Source organism: Pyxicephalus adspersus, chromosome 6 (assembly GCF_032062135.1).
Source record: "Pyxicephalus adspersus chromosome 6, UCB_Pads_2.0, whole genome shotgun sequence".
Classification (NCBI taxonomy): Eukaryota; Metazoa; Chordata; class Amphibia; order Anura; family Pyxicephalidae; genus Pyxicephalus; species Pyxicephalus adspersus.
In genome coordinates, this window is record NC_092863.1 from 54,693,061 (window position 1) to 54,714,706 (window position 21,646).

The 21,646-nt window shown below is 38.1% G+C and overlaps 2 protein-coding genes across 4 annotated transcripts in view; both read right to left on the reverse strand.

Annotated features, from left to right (window-relative positions):
* Nucleotides 1–724, reverse strand: part of B3GNT4 (UDP-GlcNAc:betaGal beta-1,3-N-acetylglucosaminyltransferase 4) — a 9,680-nt gene extending 8,956 nt beyond the window's left edge. Inside the window, exon 1 of the mRNA XM_072415846.1 lies at nucleotides 269–724. The gene's annotated coding sequence lies outside the window, so the exon portion shown is untranslated. The remainder of the gene's footprint in view (nucleotides 1–268) is intronic.
* A 1,963-nt stretch (nucleotides 725–2,687) lies between these two features.
* LRRC43 (leucine rich repeat containing 43) lies at nucleotides 2,688–19,225 on the reverse strand. Of its 3 annotated transcripts, none has more exons than XM_072415847.1 (12): nucleotides 19,063–19,224; nucleotides 17,589–17,831; nucleotides 15,765–15,875; nucleotides 15,522–15,661; nucleotides 13,824–14,062; nucleotides 12,586–12,779; nucleotides 8,952–9,036; nucleotides 6,644–6,780; nucleotides 6,314–6,421; nucleotides 5,623–5,817; nucleotides 5,043–5,130; nucleotides 2,689–4,300 (listed from the first exon to the last, which is right to left on the reverse strand). In XM_072415847.1, the coding sequence occupies exons 1-12, from the start codon at nucleotides 19,192–19,194 to the stop codon at nucleotides 4,197–4,199; spliced, it is 1,776 nt and encodes a 591-aa protein (XP_072271948.1). In that variant the 5' UTR covers nucleotides 19,195–19,224; the 3' UTR covers nucleotides 2,689–4,196. The 3 variants fall into 3 exon arrangements, with proteins under 3 accessions (XP_072271950.1, XP_072271948.1, XP_072271949.1); XM_072415848.1 differs by having other exon boundaries at nucleotides 2,690–4,300; nucleotides 12,586–12,764; nucleotides 19,063–19,219; XM_072415849.1 differs by lacking the exon at nucleotides 15,765–15,875 and having other exon boundaries at nucleotides 2,688–4,300; nucleotides 19,063–19,225.
* Between the last annotated feature and the right edge of the window lie 2,421 nt (nucleotides 19,226–21,646).

Here is a 21,646-nt window from a genome sequence, read left to right on the forward strand (position 1 = left end):
GTCCAGGGGGGTGTACATGTATGGTGTATGTGGTCCAGGGGGGTGTACATGTATGGTGTATGTAGTTGGGGGGTGTACATGTATGGTGTATGTAGTCAGGGGGGTGTACATGTATGGTGTATGTAGTCGGGGGGTGTACATGTATGGTGTATGTGGTCCAGGGGGGTGTACATGTATGGTGTATGTAGTCGGGGGGTGTACATGTATGGTGTATGTGGTCCAGGGGGGTGTACATGTATGGTGTATGTAGTACAGGCAATGGTCTCACCTAATGCCGGCTCATGATGGGGTGTCAGTCTCTCTCCAGGCCGCCGCTCCTAGGTGTCCGGTGTGCGCAGTGTCCGGTGTCGGTCCTTGACATACGGCTGTGCGGGGAGTTGTGAGGAACACACGAGGCGGAGGTGTGGCCCCGGTGTGAAGTTCACACGGAGCACATAGAGCTGCAGCCGGTTGATACCCCGGGGATGCGGTGAGGCGGGAGAAGGTGCAATATTCTAATCTCCCCGCACTGCTGACTGGCATTATTATGAGCCGCTCATGCTGCATCTCCCGTGCAAAGGTCAGGGCGAGCTTACTGCATCATTTATTTCATATGTCTGCTTTGTCTTCGCCATTCACAAAAGCGGAAAGTATTCTGCTCCCCCCTAGCAACCCATAGACTGCTGGGATCGCAGGCAATCAGTCGCACAAAGAAGCCGGGATGTCATTGTGGAGCAGAGATCTGCTGCCTTGCATGCTAAGAAGGGGAGGTGGGCGTGGCTAAGAGCGAGGCGCTGCCCCACCTGTCACACAGTGCCCTCAGCAACCGTTGTCAGGGTGATGAGCTGAGTACCCTGACACTGGTACCCCATCATTGTGCTGCATGTAATTCATGAGGCTCACTCCTCATCCAGTACATTGATCTTTGTGATTTCTAAGTGTCACCATCTAACAGTACATAACATTTCTGCTATAACATTGCTGTTCTATAGACGTAGTTTTAGTTTGAAATCCATTATTTTTCATTTTCCTAAAATAAAAGTAATTTGTATTGGCCCAGTCACAGATATAGGGAACCTGTTATGTGAGAAACACAGAGGCTGTGGTTGCTGACTTCTCCTCTACAAAAATAGAAGTTCTCCAACTGCCATTCTTCAATTATTCTGCCTCTTTCTTAAATTATTTGGATCAGAAAATTACAAGTCTGCAAACAATGATGTCCTGCCATTGGCGGACAAAGCCAACAGTGGGGCCCTGTGCAGAACTGACTTGGGGCCCCTGTTGGCTGAGGAGGGTTCTTAACACACTCTGCACCCATTATGTTCACCCGGTGTCCTGCAATTCTCTTGTACTGATCTACGTCAGTGAAAGCAGAGGGTCAGTATGACAACCCAGCAACTTTTTGCAGAGCTGAGTTTCTAGCTTGGATGCTGTCTGTGGACTTATTAATATCCATTCCTTCATTTTCCCAGTGATTATGCTTGGCCACTTTATCTATGGCCTACACAAGGTTCTTCATCAAGCCTAGCTCCATATGGAGAGGTGGCAGAAACATTTGATGCAGATCAGAGGCAGACATTGGACACTGCTTCTTTCTGGTTCATAGGCATCTCTTGACTGCCAGACACGCTTTACATAATGTTCTACAATAAAATAAAGTTTAACAGTTCTGGATTTGCATATTAGTACAGCCCAAAATTACCATAATGTTTAATTGTTTTGTATACTATTTGATAGTGAGAGGTTTTGTAACAAACTGGGATAGTAAGTGTGCAACCATTGTATAAACATTTGTGTAAAATTATTTCTACTGCAAAATACTGGGATGAGAGGACAGGAGGTTCCTCTCAATACATTTAACCACAAATGTCTGCAGAATGACAGAAACTGGAAGTCAAATAGGAAAGTTATCACATAGGAAAAATAATGGAAAATTATCACATCAGTAAGCTCTTTAGAGCAGGGTCATCTCCTTCTCTGTTATTGTTTGTATTTGTCTGTCATTTGCAATCCCTATTTTATTACAGCATTGCCTAATATGTTGGTGCCCTATAAATTAGGAATAATATTAGTAAAAATATAGTATAGTTTACACTTGCTCTATCTAGAAAATGTAGGAATGTCAATAGAATTCATGGACAGTGGGCAACTATGCCCCCGATAAAGTTTTAAAAGCTTGGAATAAACTTTATTTGTAAGGAAATCATACGATGACTAAAAAAAAATCTGTCCGTTCCTCCTATATTCATGTTCATATTCTATAAGTCACTCTAGCCCATGCCTTGATAAACAATGTGCTTGTTCTTTCACAGCACCACCATTGTGTAGGAGAAGCAAAAAGATCTTTGGTAAATCAGTCATTTTCCTATTATAAGTCTATTATACAGCACTCTGTCAGTGTATTCATCTTATTTTTTCATCATTTACTATACCCTATGGAATTTCTTTTACCCTCAGAAAGAAAATGATTAGAGTTCAGAATAGAAAGCCATAGTGATTATATGTTCCCCACCTCACTTTTAATTCTTTTATTACAAGTAACTTAAATTATACATTGCTGTCAGAAGTAAACAACTCCAAGTTGCTATAATAGCAGGTAGTCTTTATTTTTGAACACTGAGCTACTGGCTATGTAGTAGAAGTGGTTGTAAAGACACCCTAACATATCTATATGTAAGAGTGCCATATGCCCTGGGTTTACCTATTCCTCAAGGGTGATCAGGACCTCAGCAGCACTCAGGACACCCAGCTTCAGAGATAGTAAACCCTAGTCAGTCATACCAGGGTAATGAGCAAGTTGATGGAGTACAGCCTGGCAAAGAACTTCTCAGCCCTCCTGTTATAGCCATAAAATAAAATTAATTTTAAAATACAATTGAAAAAAACCCTTTTACAAAAACTTTTAAAGGCTCACTGCACCCACATACATGTAAACACAATCTTATGTGTACAAAAAAACAAACAGGCCACATATATTGGGTATGAGCAAGAACATGGTAGTGAGAGGAACAATTCTACGCCCATCATTGACAATTTTCTAAATGAAAGAGCTATAAATCCTTGTAAAATGTCCATTATGGACAAATTTGTATACCACACATTTCAAGGGTTCATATATTTAGTATCTATTTATATGTACCAAAAGTGTAAATTGAGGGTTTTAGGATTGTTATGTGCTTTAAAATTAGGTGCTTTTTCATGTGCATTTAAACAAAAGGAAGTTCAGGAATGAATGGGATTAAAGTAGTCTTCAATTATACTGTATAATAAATACCATATTAATGCAAAGATGTAACAATGCTCTAAAAAAAGTCTATCCATTTGCATTAAATCATTACATTTTTGTGAAAAAAAGGTAAAAAGCTAACCTAGGTAAGGGTGACACCAGTAACATTGTGACAATATGCCAGGGAATACAGAGCTGTCCAAAGCTGACAACAATTACCTTTCAGTAACTATGGAGAATATAGATTATAATGATAAACATTGAGGGTAGCAGGTAGTATATACATACTGGAGCTTTTGTTTTTGTATTCCTATGGGACGTAATTATAATACATGTTGGCTCTACTATTAACTATTACCACAAGCTCTCAGGTACACAGTGATATGATGGATTTGGTTTCCGTATGATCTAACGCTTTAGTTAGCGCTCACTACCCAGACTCACAACTGTTCATCATTTAAAGTTCAAATCCAGACCAAACTTTTTTGTTTCTTTGTTTTGTAATACAGCATGGAAGGGTTGGAACCTCAGTTAAGTTTATCTTGCTCTGTGTCTTCCATTTGGAGGTGACAACATTTTCTGGGGGGAAAAGGGCGAATCTCCCAAATGTGGTACCGGACAAAATAAAAAACCTTTCAGAAATCTTACTCTATCCAAAATTAAAAGTTTGGTTGGAGGATTTAATAGCATAGTACTCTCAATAAGAACAGAAAGGTTTAGAAGGTAATAGCGTAGTTAGATTTTTTTATAAAAGAAAGCACATAAATATCACAGAACATTCCACTACAATTCAAATATTTATACAGTGAAATTCACAATCAGGTACTAGATTGGTTGCAATATTTATTATGGCACGTAGGTAATGGTATGTGTGTATCATATGTTTGAATATTCCAGATAGAAAGTAAAGTTCAAATACATGTTCCACATCAAAGGACAAACAGGACAAGGCCTCCTTTTTGTCACATTCAGAGCATTAGATGTATAACTTTTAGTGCAGGAAAGTGACTGTAATCTCTGCTGTCAGAGGTGTCAATGCAGATTGAGGCTCATCTTCTGTTGGTTTTAAATTGGAGTCTTTGTTTTTTTCTTTAGCTAAAAAAAGAGAAAAAAAATATTCTCTGGATTTGTTTTCAAAGATAATATAATATTTATAACCCAATGTCAATATAAAAACAAGTGAATATAAGGGTGATTGAACACAGGGCATTATAGTAGCTAACTGGTTAGCATTTATGCATTGCAGTGCTATGTGCTGATTTGATCTCTACTAAGGCCACTAACGGCATGGGAAGTGTATTTCCTCTCTGTGTTGCATGAAGTAAAGCAACAAACAAGAACAGCACAGTGTGAATTACCCTTTGGGCTCTATTTATAAAATAGTGAATGTGACTTTCCCTGAAACTTCACTGAAACTTTGGTGGTGAATCCTCCAGGTCCATTTGTTTCAAAGTCAGTGACTGAGTCCCCACCAGGGAATTTGAAGGAAAATGCACTTATAGACACAAATAGACCCGTTAGTGATTTCTGAATAATGAGTATTAGAAATTCATTAGAATGTATTGTAGGTATAGCTACAATAGCTTGTTTCCTAATCAGGATATGAAGCCTTATTTTCGAAAAAAAATGAAAATTGGTGTGAAAATTGCTTAGGTGCAAATAAAGATCATTATTCTGGTGTGTAAAGCTTTATATATTGAGCCTACTACAAGATTTATTATACACTGCATGTCCCAGATCTGCAGTTTTTATGCCTTCATGAACTCTAACTGTATATGGGTAGGGTGTATAATATTTACTTCTATATCTAATAAAAATTGAACTATTTAAAAAGTACCAGATGAGTGAGATGTTTTATGAGTTTCTACGCTTTCTCTTCCAGCTTTCAGCTTTTGTTCTTTGTTTTTCTTACCATCACGAAGAACCTAAAACAAAACATACATTTAGAGTTGTTAAAGCTAAACTCCAGTGGAAGTGTTTTATTGAGCAAAGCTTTTAGTTTTTAATGATATGAAATCATCATTATTATTATTAATATTATTAGTAATAATAATAATAATTATTATTATACTTATAATATTAACACCAATAATGGGATTACTTTAATATTTAGGACACATGGCCTTGGTGTAATTTCCTCCCCTGCTAATGAAGTCTCTAACCCAAAGGAAGCATTAAGAAGACATCCCTGCCTAAATTCAGACGAAGAACATATAAAGTACATACTGGGCATACATAAGTGTACTCTTGTGTTAGTCTCTTCAGTAAAATGTCTGGCATACATATAAATGAATAACCACATATCAGTTTACTTACAAAATCCTTCTCTGTGCCTTTTTGTAATTTGTATTTGATATTTTTGTAAACTCCTTGCTACTTTTAATACATAATGTACACCCAGTTTTGGTTTGTATTACCTTGTCATTGCCATGTTGATCTGTATCTGTGACCAAAGTCCCAAAGTTACACAAATTGAATGTTTGAATTTCGCCAGAAACAAGGCTTTCTAAGGGTACATTAACGGATCCAAGAGTCCGCACCACTGGAGGATCATGACGAAGCTCATCTAGATTTTCTTTTTTCTTCTTACTCTTTAAACCAGCTTTACTTCCCTGGTACAAAACACATTAGATGTATTTGTAGATCTGCTCACCTGAAGAACCGTGAAGCATACAATATACAGGGATGGGCTGAGGCACTAGGCTGTTCATTTTTACCAATAGGAGCAGTCCAAGAAACAAATGGCTAACCTAATCAACATTGAGTGGGTATAGCATTTGAACCAATTACTATCAGAGGAATTATCAGAAGATGCATATGCATGGTATTGTAAATTTCTGCAGATCTGATGATAGAAATGTAATCTATATTTGAAGTTGTGAGACCAAACCTGGTATTTAGTTAAGGTCATTGCCCATGGCAAAGCTGCCAATAAACAGTGTGTTTTTTTTGGCGGGTGAGGGGGGGGTTAGGTTAACAGTACATTTTGAGATTGAACTACAGATTTGATATTATGAATTTACTTCACAGTAAAGGCTAGTTTATCTTTATGTGAGCCCTGTCTAAACATTTGTGTCAAATTATATTTACCTGTTCCTTTCATCTTACCCTGGAGCTACTTCTGGCTTTCTCTTTTTCCTTGTCTTTCCCACCTCCTTTTTTGTCAAGCTTAGGAACAGCTGTGCTCTGGTCAGCATCCTGTGGCCAGGACAAGATCTAGGAGATAAAATGATTGGTCTCATTGGTTATAAAAAACAGTACATGTGCGAAAGGCACCACCACATTCCACATTCATGTATAGTTCACAATCTACAATTATACAATACTCACATTTTTTTTAGGGCCCCCATAGGCCACTTTGTTGTTAAAGTATTGGAGACATTTTCGTCAAGGAAATTTTGCATTACTTTCACTCCCAAGACATAACAATGTAATTACCTTTTCCTCTGTAACAGTGAGAGTCATACCAGACAGAAGAAACGATTTTAAAGGCAGCAAATCTGCAATTGTATGAACTTTATTATACTGATAATCTATAACTTCACTCCAAGGTAAACTGTCAGATTCATATATACCTGTTGATGAACAGAGGAAATGCAAAAATTAAAAAACATCGATCCAAACATCCAACAAAAATACATTTAATTAAAAGAAGAATAATCGTATGTAAACCTTTTCTGATCCCTTTGAAAAGGGGAAGAGTCCTGCAAGTGTAAAACTGAACTAGAGGAAGATCAGGTCCTCAACCTGCCAGACAGGAATGTGCTGTACAGCAAAGTTACATAACTCTCAGACCTGGATGGATGGCTCTCCTTTTACAATTCAGGAACCCATAGACATTTTTTTTAAAATTACCTCTAGCTAGAACTATTAGCTGTGGGAATTCTGTAATAAAAAGTTATGCAATTGTTATATACGGATGACCTTAGGGAGCAAAGTAGTAAATCAAATCTGGAGTTTAAAGGATACCTACATGCAAAAAAATGAATATATTGTAGTATACTGGTCCTTAGCTAAAACTGTTTTCAACAAGCACGGAAAATGTCTGTTAATCATACCAGAACTGTAGCATCTTTGTCACTCCCTGTAATCTGAAAAGACAGCTAAAACAACTTTGCCTTCCTTATTTAAATTACTAATCATATCAACCCCATTTAATGGAAGTGTAGAGAGCTTCAAGGATGTGTTTAAAATCCAGACTGGGTGAAACAAAAAATCTGTGGACCATTAATATTAACAATATATATAGTAACTGGAAGCAGTATGACATATATACATTATATAAACGATATATATATATATATATATATATATATATATATATACCGTATATATAATGTATATATGTCATACTGCTTCCAGTTACTGTAACTAGTAGTAAGTTAATGACTTGAAAGAAGTACTGTATATATACATTTGACTTTACTAGCTGTTTGCATGTAACAGGCCATAAACCCACAGGAGAGAAAACCTGGGGTCAGGGTGACAGCACTGAAATTTGCACTTTTAAGTCAGCACTGACAAGTCCTAGAATTTAGATCTGTCGGTTCATCTTTAATTATTTGTTCACTCTGATTTTAAAAGGGACTAGTGGCCTGTCCATCTAAACTGCTCTCCATTCCAGTGTTTCCACCCTTATCAATGTGTGTGAGTCTCGCATTTTTGAGTCCCCCACTGCACAGAATGGCTTATTCACAGGACCTCGAGGTCTCAGCAGTGACAATGATGCTGGAGGAGGGAGCCAAGGTGAAATGCAAGGGTGGCACCAGCATACTCTCGGAACATAGGCACCAGTGCTTAAACAGCATGGAGGAATGACACACAGGCTCTCAGGGGTATGAACATATTAGCTATGCTCAGCTAAGAATAAAATGATTTCTTTTCATTCTCTTTCAGGTCCCTTGAGGACATACAGAGGTTACATTTGATAGCATATAATTATGCACAGGTTCTTCTTTTTTTCCATTTCTTATTTTAGAAGTAACAAAGAAACAAGCAGAAAGAATATTGCTACCTCAAACATTTATTTTCCTATAAATTATGTTTGCAAAGACCTTAAAACATGAATATTGACAGAGACCCAAAGCATCCAAAATGACACCATGGCCCTGACAGGATGCCCTAGTGTGTTTATTTCTGAAATGTTTTAAGGTCCTCTTTTAGTACTATTTTATGTAAATAAATAAAACAAAAATTATAATGCTTACGGTAATGTCACACAAAATAATCAGTGCCTTGTGTTGACAAGGTTGTAGCACTCTAAGGAAGTCAGGGTGGTGTGGTATTTTACAATGTGTTCTGCCCTTGGGGATAGAGAAGATACTTCAAAAAAACAACAACTTCACTGAAAGTGAACTCATCCTTAAAAGATTTCTGTTGTACAATGTGGTATGAGTATCCCTGGGGAGCTGCAATGTACCAAGCTTTCAGCATGCAGACCACATGACCACCAGTACATTGCAACTGGTAGATCCGTAGATAAAAAATATTACCATCAGTCAATCTGCCAGTGGACCAACGTTTATCACTAGCTCAGCTCTATGTCTATCAAATTTATAGACAGATTTTTTTACAGTTTTACAGTACATGGAGCTCAGTGTATTTTAAAGTTTTTTATAATAATTCAATGCCTGCTTGTTATACATCACATATTTTCAATTTCAGTCTTAGCAATTGTCTTTTGACATGGCATTTTTTCAATCTTACTTCCTTTTTAATGAGTTCTAGGCTAACAAAAATCTCCTACCAGTGTGAAAGTAAGAAGTCAATGAGTGCAGCAGCATTACTCTTTCTTCTGAGGTTGTTGGCTGTTGAAATTTACACTTTTCAGGCTGAAATGACAAAATAATAATCCTACTTAAAGCAAAAGTCAGAGCAGATCCATCAATATCATAAAATCTAAATGAAGAAAAGATTAGCTCCCTATGTCCCCACTGTTTAAAATTAGAACTCCTGTCTGGGTTTTAATTGTATCCTTGAAATCTTGTTAGTAGTTGCTTCATAAAAAAATGAGTATATGCGGAGCTGTTGTTTATTGATAATTTGTTTGTTGGATTGAAGATAGAATCTGACTGATGAATTCGAGTTTAGTTTAGTTCCGCTTTAGGGGGTAATCACTCATGATGACTCCTCATAACCTTCAAATCTCACACTATACCAAAAATGTGCAGGAAAAAACATTTAACTAATGGTATGGTCCCCGCATGGATAGGATCTTAACTTTGGTAAGTCAAACTAGGATTACTTTGCAGAGGTAAGAGAGACAAAAATCGTAAGTTGTGTATGGCCATCCCATAGAGCAGGCATGTCCAAAGTCCCGGGGGCCAATTGCAGCCCATGTTCAGCTTCTGTCATAAAATCAATAATATGTGTCTCGCCAGCACTGTTGACCAAAAAAGCTATTTTATATTTTATTTGAGTTGATCAACCGCCTTGCATTTATCGGTCTGTTACTCAATGGGCATAATCGGCAGGACAGGAGTCCCCATGTGTGTACAGGGAATCCCCTACATCATTATAGTGGGCATGTGCTGTGCAGGACCCAGTGCAGCACGGTGGCTCAGGGGTTAGCACTCTTGCCTTTGCAGTGCTAGGTTCCAGGTTTGAATACTGACAAGGGCACTGTCTGCATGGAGTTTGCAGGTTCTCCCTGTGTTTGCGTGGGTTTCCTCAGGGTACTCTGGTTTCCTCCCACATACTAAAAAAACATGCAGTTAGGTTAATTGGCTTCCCCCTAAAAATTTACCTTCGACTGTAATAAAACATATGACTATGGTAGGGACATAGATTGTGAGCCCCTTTGAGGGACAGTTAGTGTCATGACTATATGACTATATAGACTTTTTACAGCATTGCATAATATGATGGTGCTAAAAAAAATACTGTGTAATATTAATATTATAATAACCACATCTGGCAATGTCTGCAGCCAGTCAGTTCTGTTGTTCCCCACCATTGTGTATACTGCCTACCTTTCTAAAGATATGACAGCTCTATAAGGTTTATTTGCTGCTCAGTTTTACTCTCCAAGAAGGCAGATGTTTTTTTTGTTGAAGTGCCACTTATGGATTCATAACCTTTCATAGTCGTTTCAAGTCATAGTCACACGAATGAAGCACTGTGAAGCACTGATAAAATATATGTAATGGATAACATGTATTTGGGTAGGGAGAGTCCATTATATTGAATAGCACAGTTTCGGCTGCTTACAATGATAGGACTACATAATCTAAAAAATAAATTGTAGATTGTCCAGAATCTGTTTTCAAATGTGGGCCACTGTCCCCCTCTGGCCACAGCCACAGAAGCACTTAACATTGTCTTATAGTTTGACTTGACTAGATGTGTTGAGCAAGGTCTTGAAAGATCCTTGATATTCTTCAATATACCATTTCAAGAGCACATAAAAAAGTTAATCAGGTATAAAAAGTGATAGGTGTAGAATGGATATTTGGCCCATGGATGTATGAAGAACCCAAGTTTGGTTCTGATGATGGGGACAATATTACAGTACTGAAAGAGCTCCTCCTGAGGTGGCTCCCCCCAAGGTATCTCCCGTTCAAAGGTCAAATACTGTCAATTAATAACCTCCCTTCCTTCCCCTATCTTTAAAATGCCATAGTTTTTCTATACTAGGGAAATGTGAATTATATTTAAGGCTGTCACATTGGATTCTAAACTCCTCTGAGGGACAGTTAGTAATATGATTTTGGCCTCGGCAAAGCACTCCGCAAAGCACTGCATTATGAAGGCACTATATAAATACAAAAGAATAATAAAAATAATAACAATAGTAATACTTGAGATGTAATGGTCATATATGAGAACATCTCTCACCTAAAATGAGTGGTAACCACTAATACTTATGATGTAGTACACTTTGTTTAGAGGGAATAATTACAACAACAAACATTTGCCACAAGTCAGTCAAGAATTCAATTGCAACACAACGCAGACCTTACCATTGTACAATTTATAAATAAAAGTCAATAAAAGTGTTCTAATAATAATATTAATAATAATATAATAATAACAATAATTATAATAATATAACAGTTCTAGAATGGGAAAGTTTGTGGAGTGTTGTATAGAGGGCAGAAGCTTTAGATGGGATTGGGGTTGAGGAATAGGGATGTTGAAGTGGAGAGGATGTTATGTGAATTAGGAGAGTGAAACGAGTTGTTGAGATGTGGTGTGACCAGGGGGATGAGGACGTATACCTTTGTGTGTGGAGGGGGTGTAAATGCTGTCATATAGGCTGTGTGGGGGGTGGCATGGAGCTCCTAAAAGATTAGGAGAAGTGGCTGGTAGAGGGTTACGTGGATACGTAAGGAGTGCAAAACACTGCATATTATATTGGCACTAGTTTAATACATAATAATAATAAGGGGATGTAGCAAAATGCGTGCTCTGATTGGGGGGACAAGGTGACTGGTGGGTGGTTAGGTTAGTGGGAAGTGTGTGCTGTGATTGGGTGGCAAGCATGTTGCAGAGTAACCAGGACTCTGGCTGGAGTTGTGGAATGGTTTCCTCTTCATTACTAAGGGGATGAGTGGCATGTAGAAGCCAAGTCCAGGGTGAAGGTTCAAGGAATTCAAGGGAAGATTTTGGGTTAAAGTACAGAAGCTGGACCTAGTATACACAGGAGGTCATATTGAAGCATGGGTTGGTATATTTAAAGGAGGTGGGGTGGTCCTGCATTCTAAATGCCACTCAACCCCTCAAGGAGAAAAAAATACAGGCAGATTCAATTTGTGCACCTCTCATCAGTTGGGAGTAAATGAGTACAATAAAGTCTATGGTGCATGATACTTGGGAATGTGCTTTGTGTGTCCAAATTGTGTTTTCCCACTTGGCAGGGGGCAAAAAATAGGTTAGGTAAATATTTCAGAACTACTCAGACAAATACCTAAAAAAAATCCACCCTCAGGAACAGAATGCTTAGGGGAAATACTAGACTGCAGTTAAGAATGGACAGAAGAGGCAAGACACTCTGTAGTAATAACTATCCATACCATATAAAAATTAGAATAAAGAAGAAGAATGACTTATCATATCCTTTCTATAGACTATAATAATGGAGGCATATATAAACAAAACAGAAACAAAACGTCAGAACTCATTTTACACTTATAGTAAGAATAAGTGTAAAAATAGTAATAGTGCTAAGTCTGATGTTTACATTTTACCCATAGTCAAAACATGAAAATACCTCCCAAGGGGTACAGTGAATGCTACAAGATGCTGGATAGGCATAAAACAAATTATACATATATGAATGTATAAATAGAGCTTTCTGTTGGTGCCAAAAGAAGCAGACTGACAATTATGATAGGAGTTCACACCCTTGTAACAATATGACACTGGTTTATTCAACCTACTTGACACTCAGGCTGCTGTCCTCTGTTCTGGTCCTCAATGAACTCATAGCAAACACGGTAATTGAATGCAGTGATGGGATATTCGTCTGTGGTCTGTGATTCGGAAACAATGCTTGGATTTGGAATTCCTTGCACTTTTCCAATGTGCACAAAAAGCTTTGCCTTATTGTCTAGAGACTCTGATTGAAGAACATCTGTATGTTAAAAAAGCATTTTCCAGCAGTGGATGTGTTACTGTATAATGAATAAAATTATTACATTTCTTGTTTTACCGGTCATTTGAGGACAATCACAGCCATCTTCTATTTCTTAAAGGAAAATAAAGATATACTAAACAAGACAATGATGATCTGCCAAGTGAAGTAACTTATGACAACCAATCAGATATCATCTTAAAGTTGCACTGAACCCTTTACAGCCAAGGAAGATGCCATCTTAGACTTAGTACTGCATATGTTATCAGCTATGATACCAACACCATATGAGGGGTTGAAGAGCTGATTTCAGCATACTAACAACAGGGACTGTTATCACCAGACAAACACCTTCCATGATGGCATAACTTTTATGGGAAAGATGATTTGGTGGACTCATTACATTTAAAGCAGATGTAAACTCCACTGTTGGAGTCCAGGGTTTTGCCATCTGCAAATACAGTAAGTTCAGCAATTGTAGCAAACCTGTTACACTAGTTGCATTTGGATATATCAAACGCACAGTACATTATCATGACCCTTTACTTTGCTTGTCTCTTTAAAGAGTTATCAGGAGTTGAGCAAGTTCTAGTATTGTTTTATACGTACATAAATCCATTGGACTGCAGTGTTTTGTTTTCCATATTGTTATTGTTCTCGGTTTACAACGTATTCATTATTATGCCTTAGGCTAAATATCTGTATCTGTAATATCTGAATATATTATCTGTAAACCAATTGGTGTTTCTCAGCTGATGATGCCTGTAGACATTCTGAGCTACTTTTACTTGCTTTTATGAACATGTTAAATAGATTTTTTTCTTACAAATGAAAACTAACTACATTATTACTAAGCTGTGTAAAATGCTGGATATTAATGTTGATATAGTTGACTTGTTGCTGCTTTTTTTCTACTGGTTCACAATCATCTGTGGGACTGCAACAGGAATATAAAGTAAGCAACCTTTACAGTAACGGTATGCTGCATCACAAGGTCTTCTATGAAACTATAGTCCTAGGTAATGCTATTTTACCAAGTCTCACCTTTCTGCTTGAAAAGTCCAGCATTCTTGTGTTTTTCATCTGGCAGTATAGAAATATCGTCCAGAACACACAACTTTTTTAAGCTGTCTATAGTGTAGCCTCGATAGTCAGGAATGAAAGTCAGGGGATTACCCTGCAATACCAGAATACGAAGTTTATCCAAGGTGCAGAGTCTGGAAATTAGGTCAAAAAGGTCTGTGAGGTCATTGAAACTGAGGTCCAGGGAAACTAAGTTTGGCCTGAAAGACAGAAGTCTTTTGTTAATAAAGTCCATTAATACAATACAAGAATAATATAAAAAAAACATGTGCTATAACTGATTTAAAAAGTGCTATTTTGTGTTGGGCTTTAACTTATTTGTATTTATTTATTTGCATTTATTTGTTATGCTTTTTTGTCTGTTTGTTTGTCTGTTTTATTTTTATCTGTTGATTCTACAAATAACAAAGTTCTGTCCCCGGGTGTCTACATTTACTACATCTTCATATGGTTGCTACCCTGGCTAGGTTACTACAGTTGGCATTCAAAAATCCAGCCTTCAATAATCCGGATCCTTCAGTTTTCTGGCATAGATTTCCGAGCGCATTTTCAAATTTACACTGTTTTCTGAAAGCACTGTTTATGTTTTGATGGTGCTGTTCTCCAGAATCAGCTGTTAGTTCTTGCTTTTCCGCCATAAATTGAAGCTGTTCCTGCTGCTGAGGATGCTGTTACTGTCAGTCATGAAGATGATCATCCGGACAGCCTATCTGCTATTTAGCTTCTTTTCAAGGGTAGAGTAATGAGGCACTGTTCTGGCGCACTATATTGTTTAGTTGTATTAAAATTCTATAAAACTGTTTAATTTAGTTGGTGAACATTAAAATTTCATTTGCTTTTCCCTTAGCGTCATTTCATTTAGTGTTTTTTCATTTTAATATATACAGCATATAAAACCTTCAAAACTCGGGAGATTTCTGAACCTGTACTGTATGTTCATCTTCATTACATTGTAGCTTATGATATCAGTAGTTTATATAGGATATACATACTGTATATACTTACTCAATTAAAACATTCTACACAATAAATCAATTGTATGTAAAATGTAAGTTGGTTGGAATATTGGTGTGAATGTAATATTGGTTCTTGAAATGCGTTTTCTGTAAAGGACACTGAAAAACAATACTAACATCAGTGAGTTTCTAGATACTACTGTTACTCCATAAAGAGCAGATACAACTTTATTAACTTTATTATTGAACTCCTATGCATTCAAACTGTGTATTAGACATGATAACATGATCATTGTGAACAATGCTTTGCACACTGAGACACCCATGGGTTACCATTACCAGGTTAGAGTCTATGCTGACTAAAATATGTGAATGAATTTAGTGGGTCATTTATTCTACTTGTGCACTCCCTACCTGTGCATTGTTAAACTGCAGTGCACTACACTTTTTTTTCTAATCTGTAGGTTATTCTAATTCTCTGCAGCCCTAGCTGATAAATTTAGCATATTGGAACAAGCAATATGTCCTATTTTTTTAAATATGTTGGTGTGAAGAAAAGACAAAGGACATAGAGCAAACTGGTCTTGTGATGGACAATGTTCCTGGTATAATTTACCTTTAAGGTTGTAAAAGCTGGCTACAAAAAGGGTTGCCAGCAAAATAATACATAATACACATTATTCAGTAAAATACAGATTCTTACCAGAATTCTGCTGTCAGATATAAACTTTCTGAAGAAAGCTGAATCTTGTTATAGGCAAGGCCCAGATGTTGTAACCCTGGAGGAGGACTCACAGTAAGGTCTCCCAAGCTTGAAATGTAGTTTGAACACAACTCCAACACCTGAAACACATCATAAAGAATAAGGGTAGTAATAAGTCTGGTTGACTGAAATTAGTTTTAGTAACAGTGAAATCTGTAAGAATGTTTTGATGCACATGTTCACCTTTAATGATCGTGGAAGATTGCAGGAATAGACCGTTTTTAATTTGTTAGCACTTAAGACAAGTTCTTCAAGATTGTAAAATTTCAGCAGCCCATCATCAACATCTGTTACCTGTTTAAAGAAATGTGGTCTTTGTAAATCAAAGCAGAGCAAAAGAAGTCACATACTCCAAAGTGATAGGTATTTTTTTCACTCCCAGTAGGTGAGCAGGACACCATGTTGAGGAATATTAAAAGTACAGATTACAGTAGTAAAGGGAATTAAGTAGACCTGTAAAAGAAAAATATAAATAATACCTTTTCTGGCCTCCTTCTGAAAATGTTGGTGTCAGAATTCCTTATCACATCATATGCATTGTGGCTGCATTTCCTAAACATTGGGACTGTGTGTGTGGAGGAATGCGTTTCTTTAAGGAAGTTCCAAAGCTAACACCAGGCAGATTTTGTTTGCTTTAGTTTGGTGCTTTTTAGACATCCATTTTCTGGACATCCCAGAACATAAAATTAAAGGACTTTAAGGACAGGATTTTGCAATGCAGAAATAGGTATCTTTGGAATGCCCTGGGAGAGCTTTTAAAGCAATTAATTGACTAAAGATATAATATGGGAGACCCATGCCAATCAGTAACTTGGGGGTTAGGGTGAAATGTGACTTTCCTTTTATGTAAAAGTAGAAATTCCCCTTTTACTCATTTTATCCCCCGCCAGACTGATTACCTGTTTTACTTCTGTGGTGGCTCAAATTCCACCAAACATTTAGATATTAGCATTTCATAGCTGAAATACAGATAGTCCTTGTTTAACAACTTACCTGTTTACTGACCCCCTGCACTTATGGCCGGCTCCTCTGACAAGTACATTGTACAAAACTGTACAGTGTAAATCTATGCGGTGTCTCCTCCCTTGTCTTTTGAGTTCTCCCTGTCTTCCTCCTTTGCGACCCTCCACGATCCACAGTCTGCATGCTGTAAGTAAACCTGGCACTGATAGGTGCTGCACACTTGCAGCGCTGCAGAATTAGTCTATTCTATGCTCGCTGCTTAATGATGAATTTCCTTAACAACCAGAAACGGAACAGGAACATCTGTATTTATCAGCTCATCAGAAGCCAGAAAACCAAAGTAATAATACTTACCATGTTTCCCCGATGATAAGGCATCCCCATCAAATAAGCCACCCCCCGATTTTTGCTCAAACAATTAAAATAAAGCACCCCCCCGCAAATAAGACATCCTCCGATACCTGATACTGTGTGCCTCTGTGTGACTCCTCGATGCTGGCTGCAGTGCAGGGTGAAACTGAAAGTAACTTCAAACGACAAGCAAGCTGCTGATCCCTGCCCTAACAGAGTCTGTTACCCGGCGAGTCAGTGATCAGAAGGGGACAATGAATGGCACAGAGTGATCAGAAGGGGACAATCAATGGCACATACGGTAGTGATCAGAAGGGGACAATCAATCAATGGCACATACGGTAGTGATCAGAAGGGGACAATGAATGGCACAGAGTGATCAGAAGGGGACAATGAATGGCACAGAGTGATCAGAAGGGGACAATCAATGGCACATGAGTGATTTTCAACAATAAATCTGTACTGTAGTCTTCTTCATGGGAAAATAAGACATCCCCCTGAAAATAAGACCTAGGGCATATTTTGGCATTTCAAAAAATATAAGACAGTGCCTTATTATAGGGGAAACAGGGTAACTATATAGACTTCAAACAATCTTTCATCACAGTTTATATACAGAGTATTATTTATTCCAATGTCCTCTTTAAACAGCAGAATGGTTTTAAAAATTCACATTGCATCACTTCACCTCACCTCCTGGTCTACAACTCTTAAAGATCTGAAGTATGAATAGATGAACTGTTCAGTAATAAGTTCAGGACATGTGACTGCCAGCACCCTAATGTGCTGAGTCTCCAGACTACGGTCATCATCCAGCTGCCAAGGTGAACCATGCTGAAGCAGAAGGTCTTTCAGATCGTCCTGACTCTCCTCTTCTGTATCACTGCTTTCCCAGTCTGAACATGGAGTTTTTCTAGACAGCAGCCTGGACTTATTCTGGAGAAAATTAAACCAAACTTTAGCTCTAAATTAATAAAATACAGATTGTATATTTTTTAACGAAAATAAAATACAGTTCAGAGTAGTCATCCACAAACAGGGTTCTGAGGAAACCTAGGGGTTCCTCCTACTGTAGCTGATAGGTCTCCCATTGGATGATGCCAACATAGCCCTGGGGCCAACCCCAATTGGTAGAGCCCTTTTCATGACTCTAATGATGTTTTAGGTGTCTATGAAGGTATTATTCTGGCCACCTTTTTAGGGGGTCATTCCTTCCACTAGGCACCCATTTATTAGGCTTTTCTTACTATTGGCCTGTCAAAAAATGTTTTTTGTAGGGTTCCCCAAGACCAATGGTTCCTCAGGCGTAAAAGGTAAAGAAAGGATAGAAAGTTTAGAATTAAAAATTACCTTATAAACAACTCCAGGGTTACCTGCTATGTTGCAAAGATTTCACTAAAATTGTTTTAGCTTCCTATCTGCTTTTGTATTGAGGAACACATTAAAAAACAGTTGTTTTCCTATGGGATGATAGGGCATTGTTCTCATTTAGGTTTACAAGTCCAAAGGTTTGTAATAATACATATAGAATTCCTACCTATACTCAATAACCTAAAAATGATTTTTACAAATAAATAATTAAAATCAATTAGCAATACCTACAGACTTCCTCCCAATTTACTGACAAAACCATAATGCCCATAATGTGTTGTACTGTGTATTTTATCACAGCGTCCTGCCACACATTGTGTATGCACATCTTTGTTTTTCAAATGTCCTATTCCCCAATTTATAGACACAGTGTACCTGAACTGCAGCGCATTTAATGCATGTAGTGAGCTGGGGTTATACAAGTGAATGCATGGGTAGAACAGGAGGATTGTCCCATGTGCGGGCCCATTTAAATGACCTGGATGTGTACATGCAGCATCTTGCAGAGGACAGTGAGCGGTGTTGCAATGTTGCTGTACCTCAATATAATGTGATCTGACCCTTAGAGTCCATTCACTCCTCACCATTATGTGTTACAATAGCACATACATTGTCACCCCAACATGTTATACAAACTTCACACAACACATGCATTGAGGCGCACAATGTGCTGTATTCTGTTGTAGTGCATTAGTGTCCTGATCATCTGACTATTGGCAGGCACACAAATAAAGTAAAATTGTATTGCAGACCACAGACAGAGGTGCATTTATCAGAGAATGGTGGAATGATTTACCCAGCTCCCAGGACCACAGGGGAAGGATGTTAACCCCAGAGCTTGCAGCTGCCTTGTCAGGGCCTCACACACGGTGGTGCCCGGCATCTTGTTATTGCTGTGTGGGCCGCACATCAGACAAGGCCGCAGCATGAAGCACGTGTGTCACTAGAAACATCGCAGGTTGCCTGGGAACAGCGTGGCGTTGCTTAGCAACCTGAGAGTCCTGGGATCCGGGCAGATTGTGAATGTTCTATTGGACTTGTAAAATGTTTACTTTGCACCTATGTAAATCATTTACTGTCCTAGTGTCTCAGAAGTCTACATTTCTCGGATTTCTTCCTCAGTTGTCCCTCTTTTTAGTGAATATATAAACCTACAGAGAATAGTAAGTGATTGGAGGCTGTGGGGATGAATAGCAGTGCTGGGGGTTGTACTTCACAATAGAAGTGCTGGGGGAAGCTGACGATCAATTGTACTGTATATTGTACCCCTAGGATTATTCCTTCCTGTCTGGTAATGTAGGGTGTTATGTATGCTTTGTCTTGTCATGTAATATACTGCATTCCTATATCTGGTGTTCCCCTCCTGCTCTATATCATACTCCCCTGACATGTATTGTATTATGTTATTATGTATGGTACACCCTGATATGATTGTACTATGCTCTTGTTTCTGGGAGCTGTCACACAGAGCTGTATAAAATGATCGGGACACATTGTTACTTCTGTGTCATTCCGAATATTTCCACTAGATGGCGCCAATAGCCCAGAGAGTGCTAGTTCTCAATGCATGTACACTGCAGATCTCAGCACTGCTCACTTTCTCCATCAGTTTGTGTATTGGAGCCCATAATTCATGATCCATCCACCCATCCTTGGATGAGTTCAGTGTGAAGATGGCGGCAACACTGGAGGATAAATAGAGGGATCATCCATGGTGGGCACAAATACACAACGCTGAATCCTGAAAAGGTAAGTATTAGTTAAAGTAGAACTAAACCAAAAATAAGAAAGGTCAGTTTTTTTTTTTTCTCGCAGATCCCTTGATTGCACTGAACTTTTCCTCGATCCAGTTCTGTGCTGTTGTGGAATTCTTTGTCGTCCTTCTTCTTTCTACGTCACCTGATCTCTCACTGGGCAGGCCCATGACATAGCCTGCTTTAAAGAGGAAAAATAGCTGTAGAGGGGAAAAACTGTGGTGTAGTGTGGTTACTACTAGTGCTGTTTAACCATTTATTTGAATGTGTAAGGATAGTACCCCTGTACTTTCAGTATTTGTGTCTATCAGAGCCAGTCCAGGGTTGCAGACTATTGCCACAACTTTGAAAAAATCCAGCCCAAGTCTGTGGGATTTTATTATTATTATTATTATCAATAATAATAATAATATTAATAATAATATTATTACTAAACAGGATTTTTATTGCGCCAATATATTATGCAGCTCTGTACATTAAGTAGGGGTTGCAAATGACAGACTAATACAGACAGTGATACAGGAGGAGAGAACCCTGCCCCGAAGAGCTTACAATCTAGTAGGTGGGGGAATTTACACACAATAGGAGGTGAGATATGTAGTGGTGGAAAGTAGTGTTGGTTTCAAAAGACAGAAGAGGATGGGTAGGCATGTTTGAAAAAATGGGTTTTCAGTGCTCTTGTAAATGAGCAGAAAGTAGGAGCAAGCCGAATAGGATGAGGAAGACCATTCCAGAGAGTTGGGGCACCTCTAGAGAAGTCTTGGGATCGCTGAGGTTCTATTATGATGCTCTATCTACAGTCTTCGAGAAGTGTATAAATTGGGGTCATTGTTGTTGGGTATCCAAAGACTCAATCAACCCATGTGTGTTGGCCTGCATTTCTCTATGATAGCTCAACGTAAGAACAAACTGAAATCCATTATTTTCAAATAGGCCGTTTGTGAGTGCTGTCTGAAAAGGAAACATGATGAATTTTACCACTATACTGCACACAGTAAATGACTTTTCCAGGGACTGCACCATATTCCACTGCAGCTACAACTCCAGCTGCTGTCATTTATTAACAAAACTCCATTGTCAGTACTAGGAGTTCCACACTTAGTGCAAAGTAATCCTTGTAGCACTCACATGACCACTCAGAAATTGCTCAGAATGATATTTGTTTCTTTTATATTTGCCTGGAGTTTATCAATTAAAAAAAAAGTATCCACAAGAATGCATTTGTGTGCTTTATTTATATTACTATATAAACATATCTCATTGTGTTTCATCTCTGATCAAGAGTCCTTTGGTTTAATCATCTGGCCAAAAATGAAACTCACTGGAGAGAAATGATTGTGTCTCCCATTCAGTGACACATTTTCAGCCAGAAGATTACAAGCCTCCCCACCACGACAAGGTAGACTCTTTAGGGCAGGACCTACTCCAATCTACACTGCGCTACCCTACTTGATGCTAGTCATCGTTCCTCTAATGTTAGATAGGTGTTCAAATAAGGCTTCATCTAATAACTAGGTGTGTGTGCAATTTATGTGTGTTTAAGTGTGTGAGTATTTTTATATATGTAGGTGTGTGTGTGTTTTTACGTGTGTATATATGTTTATGTGTGTACATATGATTGTATAT

Bases quoted from the DNA above. Each gene is read 5' to 3' on its own strand.
- LRRC43 (XM_072415847.1), bottom strand. From the start codon at position 19,194: ATGCTGCGGCCTTGTCTGATGTGCGGCCCACACAGCAATAACAAGATG. The intron at 15,876-17,588 runs GTGAGGTGAAGT...TTCTTTAAACAG, and splicing joins TAAGAGTTGTAGACCAGGAG to GTAACAGATGTTGATGATGG. The intron at 5,131-5,622 runs GTAATACAAACC...GTTTTGTTTTAG, and splicing joins ATCAACATGGCAATGACAAG to GTTCTTCGTGATGGTAAGAA.